This window comes from Brienomyrus brachyistius, chromosome 10 (assembly GCF_023856365.1).
Source record: "Brienomyrus brachyistius isolate T26 chromosome 10, BBRACH_0.4, whole genome shotgun sequence".
Classification (NCBI taxonomy): domain Eukaryota; kingdom Metazoa; phylum Chordata; class Actinopteri; order Osteoglossiformes; family Mormyridae; genus Brienomyrus; species Brienomyrus brachyistius.
Window position 1 is genome coordinate 13566025 of NC_064542.1, and position 13467 is coordinate 13579491.

Genomic DNA, 13467 nt, shown 5'->3' on the forward strand with positions numbered 1-13467 from the left:
CCCCGCACTGATGTGGCAGTTAAAGCAAGCCAGGCCCAGGTGTTCCAGCTTCCTGTACACCCCACTCCCTAGGTCTTTGTGCCAAAGGAAACGTCACACCCACCCGTTCTGGCCGTGCCAGGGTGTATGCACAGGGCACAGTGCCCACCATTGTGCTGGGAGGATTACTCACACTGGGCATGGGAGCCTGATGGTGACGCTGCCCAGTTACCTTGTACTCCATAAGCCCAGCAGCTGTGCCAGTCTGCCTTCCGCAGCCATACTGTGCTACACACCCACGGCTTCACTGCGCCCTGCATGCCTGGTACACTGTCTCTCCCCCTGCACTGTCCACTGTAATGTCAGTTATGTTCTCCTATATGTATTCCCACTGTACAGTTTACATATGTAAATACTGACTTCTTTATTCATTTGATACTTTGCACGACCTCCTATCCTTTTACTGCCAGATGTACATTATTTATGGTTATTAATGACAACCGTCAGTGTTTAATGCTGTTTCTCTTTTATATTTATGTTTCTGTTATCTTGGAGTTGGGCAACCAAGCATTTCATTACACATCGTACCAAGTATATCTGTGTATGTGACAAATGAAATCTTGGTTTGATTTAAATGTCCACGACAAAGTCCCTCCCCCATAATGTCCAACATGCTGTCCCTCCCCCATAATGTCCAACATGCTGTCCCTCCCCCATAATGTCCAACATGCTGTCCTTCCCCCATAATGTCCAACATGCTGTCCCTCCCCTATAATGTCCAGCAGGCTGTCCTTCCCCCATAATGTCCAACATGCTGTCCTTCCCCCATAATGTCCAACATGCTGTCCTTCCCCCATAATGTCCCCCACACTGTCCCTCCCCCATAATGTCCAACATGCTGTCCTTCCCCCATAATGTCCAACATGCTGTCCCTCCCCCATAATGTCCAGCAGGCTGTCCCTCCCCCATAATGTCCACCACGCTGTCCCTCCCCCATAATGTCCAGTAGGCTGTCCCTCCCCCATAATGTCCACCACGCTGTCCCTCCCCCATAATGTCCAACATGCTGTCCTTCCCCCATAATGTCCAGTAGGCTGTCCCTCCCCCATAATGTCCAACATGCTGTCCCTCCCCCATAATGTCCAACATGCTGTCCCTCCCCCATAATGTCCACCACGCTGTCCCTCCCCCATAATGTCCAACATGCTGTCCTTCCCCCATAATGTCCAACATGCTGTCCCTCCCCCATAATGTCCAGTAGGCTGTCCCTCCCCCATAATGTCCACCACGCTGTCCCTCCCCCATAATGTCCAACATGCTGTCCCTCCCCCATAATGTCCAGCAGGCTGTCCCTCCCCCATAATGTCCCCAACACTGTCCCTCCCCTATAATGTCCACCACGCTGTCCCTCCCCCATAATGTCCAGCAGGCTGTCCCTCCCCTATAATGTCCACCACGCTGTCCCTCCCCCATAATGTCCAGCAGGCTGTCCCTCCCCCATAATGTCCAGCAGGCTGTCCCTCCCCCATAATGTCCACCACACTATCCCTCCCCTATAATGTCCAGTAGGCTGTCCCTCCCCCATAATGTCCAGCAGGCTGTCCCTCCCCCATAATGTCCAGCAGGCTGTCCCTCCCCCATAATGTCCAGCAGGCTGTCCCTCTCCCCCCCATTCCTTTATCGTGTCTCCTCAGTTCATTGTGCTTGTACCTCCCTGTCCCTATAAGAACAGCGCCTGCCCCGATCCTGATCCCATCTGACAGATCCGTGAAAGAAGCCTCACAAAAGCCCATTTTGTAAAGGCCTTCAAGTCATTCTGATTAGTCTGAATGTGATTAAAGCCTCCACTGGCTGACAGAATGATTAAGACACTGATAACCTGGAGCTGCATGAATGTCTGGATAAATACAGAGCAGTGGATTGGAGATCAGACTAACCATGTGCTATTCCAGTACCAAACCAAGGGGGGCGGGACTAGTGTCTTCCCCTAATCTAGAGAAAACCACATAAATGGTAACCACGAGGTCCCTGGAGGCATGCGGACGAGCGCGTCAGATGGAGCGATAGCTGCAGACTAGACCAGAATGCAGAGATGTTCGAGCCATGTCTAAACACCCAGGTTACACCGCATGCGGTTGTCGAAGGCATGCAGGAAACATTTGGCATCAATTACACTCCTCTCCCGTCTAATTGTTCATAGAGTATCTGATCCCGATTTCTGTGTCATATGACCATGTGTCCGTCTGTCTGCAGTTGCAGTTCCATATGCGCATGTCTACCGAGCAGCATGTTGCATTAAATGTGAAATCCGCTCAGGTCACACCAAGGCTGCTCCCCTGCCAGGCTGATTTCCCAGAAACACTCACATATGGACCAGGGTCTCAACGAGGGCTTGGTCCATTGATATATGAATAAGATATTCATATATATATAATATTACACAGATCTGGATATAGAAGCAAATTCCTCCTAATAGTACTGCCTGGTGCAAAGAAATGCCCCCCCCCCATTCCCAAGCTGGAACAGGAATCTCACCAAAAAAAACATGTTTTAGTCGGTAATGTTAAATTAGACCACAGAGTCATTCAGTCCCCCTACTGCCCTAACCAGTTTCACACAGTCACCATCCCTGCACCCCCCAACTCTGTTCGAGCCCCATCCCTAATGCCCCTCCCCCCAGTCACTCTGCCCGATCGCTGTTCATGGGCCTCCCTCGCATCCCTGGTTTGGCAGGGCACTGAAAGAGTGCTCTGCTATCCTGCCAAAAATGCAAAACGAAAAGAAAAAAAACTCATGACTCACACTTGAGCTGAATCAACAGATTTGTGATCCCTGTGCACTTTCCCACTGCTGTAAAGGAAAACGGTAACTTATGCTCCTATCATCGCACAGGAAAAGGAAGCACTGTTCTGTTACTACATAAATCAATAGAAATTGCGGTAAGCATAGATAATCTGCAATCATCTGTATTTTATGAAGTAGTTAAAAGCACTCCTCCAGCAATGGGCATCACAGACTTCAAAGCACACCTCCACACCCTATAATGTGCCCCCGACTTTAAAAAATGATCGTAAATAAATCCAAATGCACCTCATACGACACATTCACATTACAAGCTTTAGGATCCATTTAACTTTTATTGGACAAGAATGCAAAACGGAAAGCAAAATGACTGCAATGTTATGTAATATGTCTGCGTCTCAGGATCAGAATGGCCAGGTCATCTCTAACTACCCTTCTCTCACTAATGCCCCTACTCTCTCGTTAATGCCCCAACACTCTCACTACTGCCCCTACTCCCTGACTACTAACCCCTACTCTCTCACTTTTTTCTCACTAACTGCCCTCACATTTTTATACTACCGCTACTCTCTCACTGGTTCTGCTACAATCTCACTAATGCCCCAACTGTTTCAGTTATGCCCTGATGCTCTCACTATTACCCCTATTTTCTCACCAACGCCTCTACTTTCTCACTACTTCCCTTGCTCTCATTCTCGCCTAAATTCTCTTACTTTCTCCCCTACTCTCTCACTATTTCCCCTACTCTGTCACTGCTACTAATTTTGCTCACTGCTAGCCCTACTGTGCCATAGCAGTCCTTGGCTTTTAATGTATGATCCCACAACGGCGCTTAAAACGACAGAAGTGAAACACACGATGTACCAAATTGGTCATAAACAGGCTCGGCGTGAATCCCACGTGCACGTGGGCTGAAGCCTTCGGCGTCTACATGAACAGTGGCTCACTGTCTAGCTAATTACACCAAATGTTCAGGCAAATTCATGGAAAACTGAACATCGGCTAAGTCTGTCTTCTCCCCTGATGGACCTTCAGCTATTGCTCACATCTCCGTGCATTTCAGGCCTCCCAGGGCTCAGACAGTGTCTATAATGATGTAATGAGAACTGGTGATGTAGCTGCTTACCAGCTGTCACCCTAAAAAAAATCTGTGGGTCAACAGCGGGTACAAGTTATATTATCCCAGGTCCAGAGATCCTCAACTGCCCCCTGAGCTGCTCCCAGCAGACAGAGGCACAACCGCACGCAGAAATCAAAAGTACTTGAAGACGATCCTGAGGCAATAACAGCAAAAATCCCGCGGTAGTCTGCATTAGAGACCAGCATTAGCTGAACGATGCAATAACAATGCTAAACATCTGAGCTGCATGCTCAGGTAGGGAAGAGGCACGCTGGGAAGGAAAGACAACGGCCAGTTTGTTTCAACCATTAAAACGTCGTTGTCTAAAAATCCCAACAAAAAACCACATTTTATACTGCCATGCTGCGAAATGTAATGTTTCTGTTCTGCGGTTAAACTAAGAAAAACAGATCCTGTGTGTCAGAGGACAGAGTGACTAAAGCTTGTTGTGATACACAGCAAAATGTATGTCCAGAAACAGGATGTGGTCATCGATGATGACTTCCTGCCTCATTTCTGCCAAATCATGTGGCCCATCTTTATGTCAGGCTTCTGCTTGCACTCAAACCGCTGCAATATGTTCTTTTGGAAGTGAGTAGTGAGTGTGTTTGGCCTGTGACTGCTGTGTGTCTGTACTTCGGCTCCGCAGGGACTGAGCCAAGCAAGAAGCAGTAGCCCCAAGCGCCCCTGCATCTGCTCGACTTTCGGGCAGACGTCGGCGGCTCCGGTCAGAAGCCCCCAGGTCGCAGGTATGACCACTGCACCTATAACCCGACCATCTCAGTCCACTCATCATACCTCATCACACTGTCCTCCTACTAACAACAGGCTGCTGCTGGCAATGTCAGCAAAATTCGGCTGCTGTTCCACCGAACGTGCGGCCGTCATGATCTAAAAATGACCCTTCCGACTGTCACATGATGGTGACTTCACTGGACATTCAGCAGACTGTTATTGAAGGCGAAACTCAACTACCGGAATGAATGGTGGGGGGCGGGCATGGGTGGGGGCGGCGGGGGTGACTTCCTGACTGCTCTGCAGTCTGGAAAAGCTGGGTAATGCAGTCGGGGAAGTGATGGCATGAGGCCTGATGCACATTAGCAAAGGGGGAAGGAGCTTTTTTCCCAAAATCCTCTCCTGCAGCCAACTTACGAACTGCCAGAAAGAGCCCAGGACTCTGATGGCATGTCAGCGTCTCCGTCTCCTGGGATGCCACTGCCATGCCTCAACATGTAGCTCACATTGCTAGCATTGCTATTACACTGCAATGCTGATGCTATCTAAAGCAGCCTACCGCTTTAAACCCATTTGTATTCCACTGGATATTTTCTATAGATATTTATCTCCCTGCGACCCATAAGCATTTGTAATATTGATGGATTGATGGATGGATATTTATCTCTAGTTTTAAATACCAGCATACTTTTAAATGAAAAGTACAGCACCCTGCAAAAGCAGAAGGTCAGTCAGTAACTGAGGGTCAAAAAACCTCCACCCTCCCAAGTCTGTGTATTTAGTTAGTTGCTGTTTCTGCTGCCTTTCAGCTGTCCTTGCAGACACATCGTCTGCCATTTTCCGTTGGGGCCAGACGGCTTTGACACTGGGCGAATGATGCATTCCGCTCTTCGCCCGAAGGCTTAATTCTCCTTGCCAAGGAGGTGCAAGGCCCACCAGAGCTCGAGACAAGGAAGAGCAAAATGCAGATGGAGCTCTGCGCTGACAGAAAGCAAGACGAAGATGGGGGTGAAATATCGACATTTTCATTTTCCCAGCATCCCCTGAGTCCACACTTATCATAAGAGAGCGAAACAGGTCTGTTTTTAGATATACTGGCAACAGAGCAAACCTGCAATGCTTCTCTCCTACGTCTCACTTATCTCGTTTGGCTGATATCAATTTACATAAGAACAGCTAACAAGCAACTACTCTGGTAAGACAAACATTAGAGAGTATTGTACTTTGGAATTTTGGAAGTTGTATTTTGGAATTTCGAGACTGGGAATGCACACACCAAAGTTCTACATGCCACAGCAGAGGCCTACGGCAGACCCACTGGGTGAACTGGAATCCGTATCACGAATGAAACTTTCAAAGTATGCCCACTAAGGACGTTCTCTCACACACAGAGGTGTGAAAGATGTGAAAACGGATGTGGAGAGGTCCCACACACCAACGACTGACAAGCACGACCAACTCATGTCACACCCCCCCAAATAAAAAAGGAGTCAGAGAATGAGATCTTGGGGCTTGTTGCCTCATCAATATCATCATTCAAGAAAAATAAATCACTCCAGTGGGATGCACCCCCCCCGCCAATCAGCCCATTTGGCTCATAAAAAGACTCAAACAATAACAAGGATATCTACTGGGTACCTTTCCATATCTGGACACTGGAAATACGCTGCAATAAAGCAGCACTGAATATGCAAAAAGTAAAGACATAAATCCACCATGCTACAGGTGTCACTCTCAGACATAACAATTCTCTAAACTAAAGGCAAATATTGATCCAGTTACATAAAACGACAGCTGTTAGACTTCCTCCAGACGGCACAGTGCTGTGACATGGTTGCATAAAGTATATTCAAGTCCTTGAATCCTGCTATAGTACTGCAGAATTAGCAAGGAATTTAACAAGCAATATATTCTATCTATCCATTTTCTGAAAGCATTAGTCCTGTTTAGGGTTATGGGGGGTCCGGAGCCTATCCTGGAGGCTACAGGCGCAAGGCAGGGAACAGCCCAGGATGGGGCACCAACCCATCACAGGGCAACCTCACACATACACACCTAAGGGCAATTTGGAAACTCCAATTAGCCTCAACATGTTTTCGGAATATGAGAGGGGAACCAGGAGCACCTGGAGGAAACCCCACGGTGACATGGGGAGAACAAGCTCCACATACCTGGAATCCTGGCAGAGGCTGGAACCCAGGTCCCGGAAGCGTGAGTGCTAACCACTGCACCACCATGCCACCCCTAGTAATATATCTGGCTGTATAAATGTGCAAAATTTGTAAGTCACTGTAGCTAAGATGAATCCTCAATGGTAAAACATAAGTGCATACTCCTTTCAAAAAGTTCAATCATAAGTTTTTTTTTTTTTTTAAAGAATTTATGTTTTTTCAATGTCACTCAAGTAGACACAACGTCACAGAGCTCAACCCGTCAATTACACACAATAGCTGCGTAAGAACAGCCCCAGTGTCACGTCTCAAAATGGAGACTCTGCCTTTAAGGTGAACTCTGAAAGGCAGACTCTTAGATGAAAGCAACGTTTATCATTTCACAGGGAAAAATCTCACAATGTCTTCATTCATGGTTTGGAGACTGGGACGCAAAGAAACATGCATGGTTTCACTATGCAAATTATAAGATGTCTGGGGACATGGAAAATTTCTACAGTCTGGACACAAAAATTGACATTAAATGTTTACTTTTCCACCACTGGCCAAAAAGAAACGCGCGCACACACACGTGATTCATTGTAAATCCATTGTTGTAACTTCCATTCAAATTACTTGAGGACGAGCCAAGAGTTTATACGCTGGTATTTTGCCCATGAATTTGTAATCTGCCATCTCTCGCTTACGTTGAATACTGCACAGATATAACCAAATAAAAAGCAAATTTCTATTTAAAAACAAAAAAAACTCCGTCCCACTTTCGGCGAAAGTTTCATGGCGGCGCAGAGGAGGTGGGTGCAGAAAAGACACTGCGCGCTATGGTATGCGAATTAGGTGGCAGTAAATAAAACGATTCAAAGGCTCAAAGTTCACCGCGGGACACCATGAGAGTTGTTCCCGGGCGTCGGATGTTAGAGACGGGAGAAGAGAAGCGGAAAAATTCACCGCGTGTGAAATTCCCTTCAAAGCTGCCTGGAGCGGGACCCTCCCACGGTGCAGATAAGGCTCACTAATGCTGTCATTCAGACAGCAAAATACTTACCTAATTAATGTCTAAATTCATTCAGATGTTTACCTTTCAATGTCTGGCATTCAGACATTAGATTATGCATGGACAGCACAACGATCGACGAATATTTTCCTACATTGTTAAACACAATGATTCAACTACAACATGAGTCCAGCTTTAACATATTTTCCTCTGTCTGCGTTACAATAATACACTGGAATATAACGAGCAATATACAGTTACTTTACATGTGATTTGCGATCTCTAACGGAATCGACGGAATCATGAGAGCCCAAAGTTTTCCAGAAGATAAAATTTATAGCCTAACATCCGCACAAAGTAAACACGATATTGCCATTCGTAGTCAGGCTATTTCAATAAACTTAGCGAAACAAATACAGACAGTGAACAAACAGCAAGCTCAGGTGTATTCTGGCAGAAAGCAACATTTGGAAAGACCCTCGAATGGTGGACATGGCCAAAACCCACTTGGAGAGCTGTGCTTGGCCAGAAGCAACGGACGCAACTAATAAAATATTTAGTACTTGTTATAACAGTCTCAATAAATTTTAACCTTCCATGTCCAAAAAGATGTTATACATTGCATTTCAGAAACACTTGCAAATGTTGATTTGTTCTGTTAGTAGGGTTCCGTTAGAAATGTAAAAGGAAACCTTTGTACATGTTGGAGTGACAATGTGCAAAAGATGTACATAATTCAGACACATCGAAAATACCAAAACTGTGTAAACTAAAGTATTTAATGGCCCCCCAGACAGACGTATGTTAGCGGGGTAGAAACTGCAAAGCCATACTTTTGTTATGATGAGCGGCTCCCCGTGCTCCAGACCTCCTTTCAGCGTGAATCCCCACGGAGCCCCTCCGTGCAGCTGGACCTGGATGTGGTGGAAGGACACGAGTTGCTCCACCGTCTCCATGCGCTGCTCTGGCCGCGACACTCGCGTCCTCAGATGATCGCGGCTGTCCATGCGGCGTCGAGAAGGTCCCCGGTTCCCATCACCGCTATTACATTGCGGCTACCCGAGGGTGGGAGAGATGGAGAGTTACTTTTCACTCCACAGGAAAAGGGGATCATGAGTGACAAGGGGGGGGGGGGATGGTTATAAGTGGGTCAGTTTTAAAAGTTCTGTGCAGAGTGCGAAACGGGGAGGGCTCGGCAGAGGATCAACAGTTGCATTGTGCCCTCCTCAAAACTCACAATCGCTGCCTGCGGGTACTAAATTTGGCTTATTGCGTGTGGCGGTAGTTGTGTCTGCCCGAAAATGTGCAAACTTTAGTTTTAGTACGTGGCAATCCTGCTGTTAAATGTTACCGCAAGAAAAAAGGCTCGTAGTTTTTAGGTTTTGAAATTATAGCAGTGACTGTTGGATTTTATCCAGCGCTATTTCTTTGCGTCTTCTCTGTCTCGAACGCCTTGTAAAGATTTGCAGTCAGATAGCCGTTTGGAAGTTGTAAAAAAAAGATAGGAAAACCTCCAGGGCAACTACTGATTATTTATGTGCAGCTTTTAAACACTGCAGAATGCATTTGCCCGGCACACGTGCTGAAAAAGTTTCGAGCTAACACTATTTGTAAGGATCGCCCTAAGCTGATGCCAAACATACATTGTTTTCGGAAAGGCTTTAAATCTCTTTAACTATTAATCCATTTTGTATCGGTTAGAAATATTAAATTTGTAACAGCTGATGAAGTACACACACTTCCCTCAGCATGCAGCTTAGTTTCACACAGAAGCCGTACCTCCCCAATGTACTCAGGACAGCAGTGTGTTTGCACTCCCTGAAAGAGTCCAGTTCAAACTGAAAACATCTGTGATCCATGAAAACGTATAGGTAAAATCGTGCTAAAAATCTCCTTATTCTGGATTTTGCCGTCGGTCTATCCAGCTTCCGCCAGTCGAAAAAGTAAATTGTCTGCCGCTGTAACGAAATCTATACGAAGACCAAAAGCGCACGCAAACACGGGCTAGCTTTTCCAGTTAAAATGCTATAAACTTATAACGTGGATTTTGTAATCGCCATGAAAATATTATTATCATTGAAAAAGAAGTACATAAAATGAATGGATTTATTAACTGGATTTATGGATTTTTATGTTTATGTGTATACGCTAGCTGAGCGAGGTGACATTTTTATTTCAGAAACGATATGGATCTGGAAATTCCATGCTTCAAATTTTCCTGCTTTGAATCATAAATATTTTTTTATGTTAAATGCCTATGTGTTGATGGGCAATTAGGAAGTATATGATGAATATGGTTCTTAAGAATGTGCCCTGTGCTTTATTCCTGTTTTTTTTTTTTTTTGGTGGGGGGTGGAGGGTTCTGGATTTTATCCCAGGCAACATGTGGCAGGGGAACACCCTACATGGGATGCCAAACGACAGGGTATATATATACGCTGAGAGCAATTTAGAGAACACGATGTTTTATATGTATTAATGACGCGATTATTGGTAACCTCCCACGCACTTCAACTTATTGATGGCAAAAATGAGACTTAAAAACCTACAGCCAATAGCAGAGCGGACTAATTCAAATCACGTGGTTACTTCTTTGGTTCCGGTTGGGTTAAACCAGACTGCGGCTCACAGCGCATCGTAACTTCGCCACGGATTAGGAATTGGTGTCATTAATTAACTAATTGATCCCCAGTTTGGGAAATTGTGCTTTGTTGTACCATACTAGATATTTATTAAAATATGAAATATTTAATTATGAATAATATCTACTAGCTTTTTAGTAGAGTACAGTAGCCAGGCCTACTGTAAGCGAATAAACACGTGTAAGATAAACTGAAATGTGTGCCTTTATTTTTTCAGAATGGTTTCTTATTTACTTGCTTGCTTGAATGTCCGTTATTTAAAAAAATAAACAGAAATCCAGGAATATGCATTTCGTACTGTGAACTTTGTCCGAGGTGTCCTGCTGCCAAAGAAGCCTTAAATATATGTTTCAGCGCTTGTCAGAAGGTGTTTTCTTAGACGAATGCTGCGCTGCTATACCTTAATTAGCTGTGTTTTTCTCTGCCTTTTTGCAGTCGTCGTCTGCCGCAGATTCCCGCAAGTACAGCAATTACGGTACCTCACCCAACCCACTGCAGAAAGCGCTGCCCCACTACTTGTCCGTGTCGCTGGGGAGACGCCCGAAGAAGCCGCTCTGAGGTGAGGCCTGACCGGGCAGCCGCAGAGCCGCTTTTGTGCATAAGATGCACCGTAGACAGAGCAACAGCCAGGACCAATCTGGAACAATTCTGCCATTAACTGGTTTCCTTGGTTCCTCTCCCTCATCCGCCACATACATTGGCTTGCTTAACTTGGTTCACAATGGGCCCCTTTGAAAATAGCTCCAGGAGTGGCATTTCACGGAATGGCCGCATTCCCGGCTTCTTCCGCGGTTACTGGAGCTCAAGCGCTCGTAGCTCCCTCGCAAACTGCTCAAAAGACTTTGTGCTGGCAGTAAGTACATAGGAATACAGTCACACCCCCCATTTTTTCCTATTACAATAAATTCCTTTCTCACATTATATAGTAGTTTAGCAGGCAGATTTTGCAGATTCAGACTCCGAATGACCTCCAGTATGACATTCAATAGCAGGGAATGCGGTACCATTCAACCACAGTCATGATTAAGCGTTGCTTCGTCCTACATAGTGGAAATAACATCTCGATAACGTAATAGATGGATTAATTACAAAAGTTATTCACGTAAAGTACTTTTCTCTGGGGTACAATAACTTCCACTCTGCCACCTTTTCCAAAACCCTTTTTTATTGAATTCAGTAGTAGGCTAGAAAACAATGGTTACTGATTGTGTTTATTAAACTTATTTATTTTGGCTGAGTTCTTGACAGCCAAATATGATAATTGCCTTTCGGAGACCGGTCAGCTTCTCTGCCGGGTAATCACATGAACACATATGCAGAGCAGTACAGAATTCCGGCTCAGATATGTTAATAATTAGTTGAAGTCTGGCCAGGGGTGGTGTGACTGTGCAGTGGTTAGCAGTGTTGCCTCATACCTCCGGGGGCCAGGGTTCAGGTCTCTGCTGAGGGGTTTCCTCTGGGTACTCTGGTTTCCCCCCCACAGTCCAAAAACATGCTTATATTTCCCATAGTTGTGCATGTGTGAGTAAATGGTGTGACCTGAGATGGGCGGGTGTCTCATCCTGGTTGGTTTCCTGCCTTGTGCCCATAGTCCCAGGACCCTCCTGTGATCCAAAATCGGAAAAGTGGGTTCAGGAAATTGATGGATGTAGACTGGCCAGCTATGGGGGGGGGGGGGGCAGCAGCGGTGTTTGTGAAAGCCTTGCTTACTGAAGCTGTGGAGCCACGTGAGAAATGGTGGCTTGTCAGTATTTGGAGATGACCCTCAACTTGTCGGTTGCAACTTAAGATCCTTGGTTGGCTGGGGTTTAGGATTAGCACCTTCCAACCAGTTTACCCTGGTTTGACTCCCAATATGACAGTACACTTTATGTCACTGTTCCTCTGAAAAGGACGTTTAACCTGAATTCAACATCCAATGTATCCGGTTGAGTGAAGATGAATGAGAGTGAATTTCATTAATTTATCCTAAATATCATTGTGAACAGTCAGGCATCCACACTGCTAAACGTTTGCCTTTGAATTTTGAGTTCAATTTAAGTATTGAGGACATACACGACAGGTTCTCTGGTTTGAATTGAATCAAAACACAATATAATCCAAACCACAACCCCCACCCCCAGTCAGTGAAATTTACTGACGGCAACCACCCCCCACCCGGGGGACTTGGCTTTGTTTGGTCAGTTTGGACCTCAGGGAAAAGTACCCCTGAAATTCACGTTGTTGGTTCTCTTTCTACCACAAGCCCAGTATGTCTCTCCAGATATGACAGGGCTGCCCTCTAGTGTTCCCATTCAATGCAGAACCCTAAAAGTCGTCCGTATTTCCAAAGTCCATGGGATTCATCGTGTAGAACTTCCTTGGCCAGAATTATTGCAGCTGGTATAAACATTTTGAACGTTTACAGGTGTGTGTAATTCAGCTCTTCCTCAAAATACCAAGCAGCTACCCCTGCCTCTATTCCAGAGGATCCACCTGGTCTGTCCGTCCCAGCATCTCAGAAACTGCCACCCTTCTACAGTTTACAGACAATGGTGTGATTAGCAAAAAGTGTCCTGCTAGTGGCATTTCTGCGGCTAAAATGAGGGAGGTCAGAGGAGAATGACCAGATTCGTTAAAGCTGACAGGATGGTCACAATTGCAAAAATAATAGCACATGACAACAGTGGTCTGCTGAAAGGTTTCTCCGGACACACAATTCATTAATGTTTTATGCAGTCCTGGAGGAAAAAGTGGGTCCTATCTGGGTCTATCTAGGTGTACCTGATAACGAGCTCGCCGAGTGTAAATAAAAAGTGATTTCATATATTAATCAAAAGTCATTAGGCATTAAGCAGACTGACACGAAATAAATATCTTTGTGCCTGAAAGTCATACTCATCGTAATTGAAGGTTAAAGGAATAATTTTTTGCTAGTCATAATACATCCTTTCGGTAATACTACATGCTGGAGTTGGGAGAACATAATTGTTGACGTCATTTTCCATGTCTCCTGTCCAGTAGGTGGATTGGTTGCTCTGAGGCTAG

At 45.5% G+C, this 13467-nt stretch overlaps 1 protein-coding gene across 1 annotated transcript in view; it reads right to left on the reverse strand.

Annotated features, from left to right (window-relative positions):
* The window catches only part of LOC125750298 (protein Shroom4-like), a 28897-nt gene extending 19959 nt beyond the window's left edge, over positions 1–8938 (reverse strand). Inside the window, exon 1 of the mRNA XM_049027886.1 lies at positions 8632–8938. Within this exon, the coding sequence (XP_048883843.1) occupies positions 8632–8805 (174 nt within the window). The 5' untranslated portion in view covers positions 8806–8938. The remainder of the gene's footprint in view (positions 1–8631) is intronic.
* Between the last annotated feature and the right edge of the window lie 4529 nt (positions 8939–13467).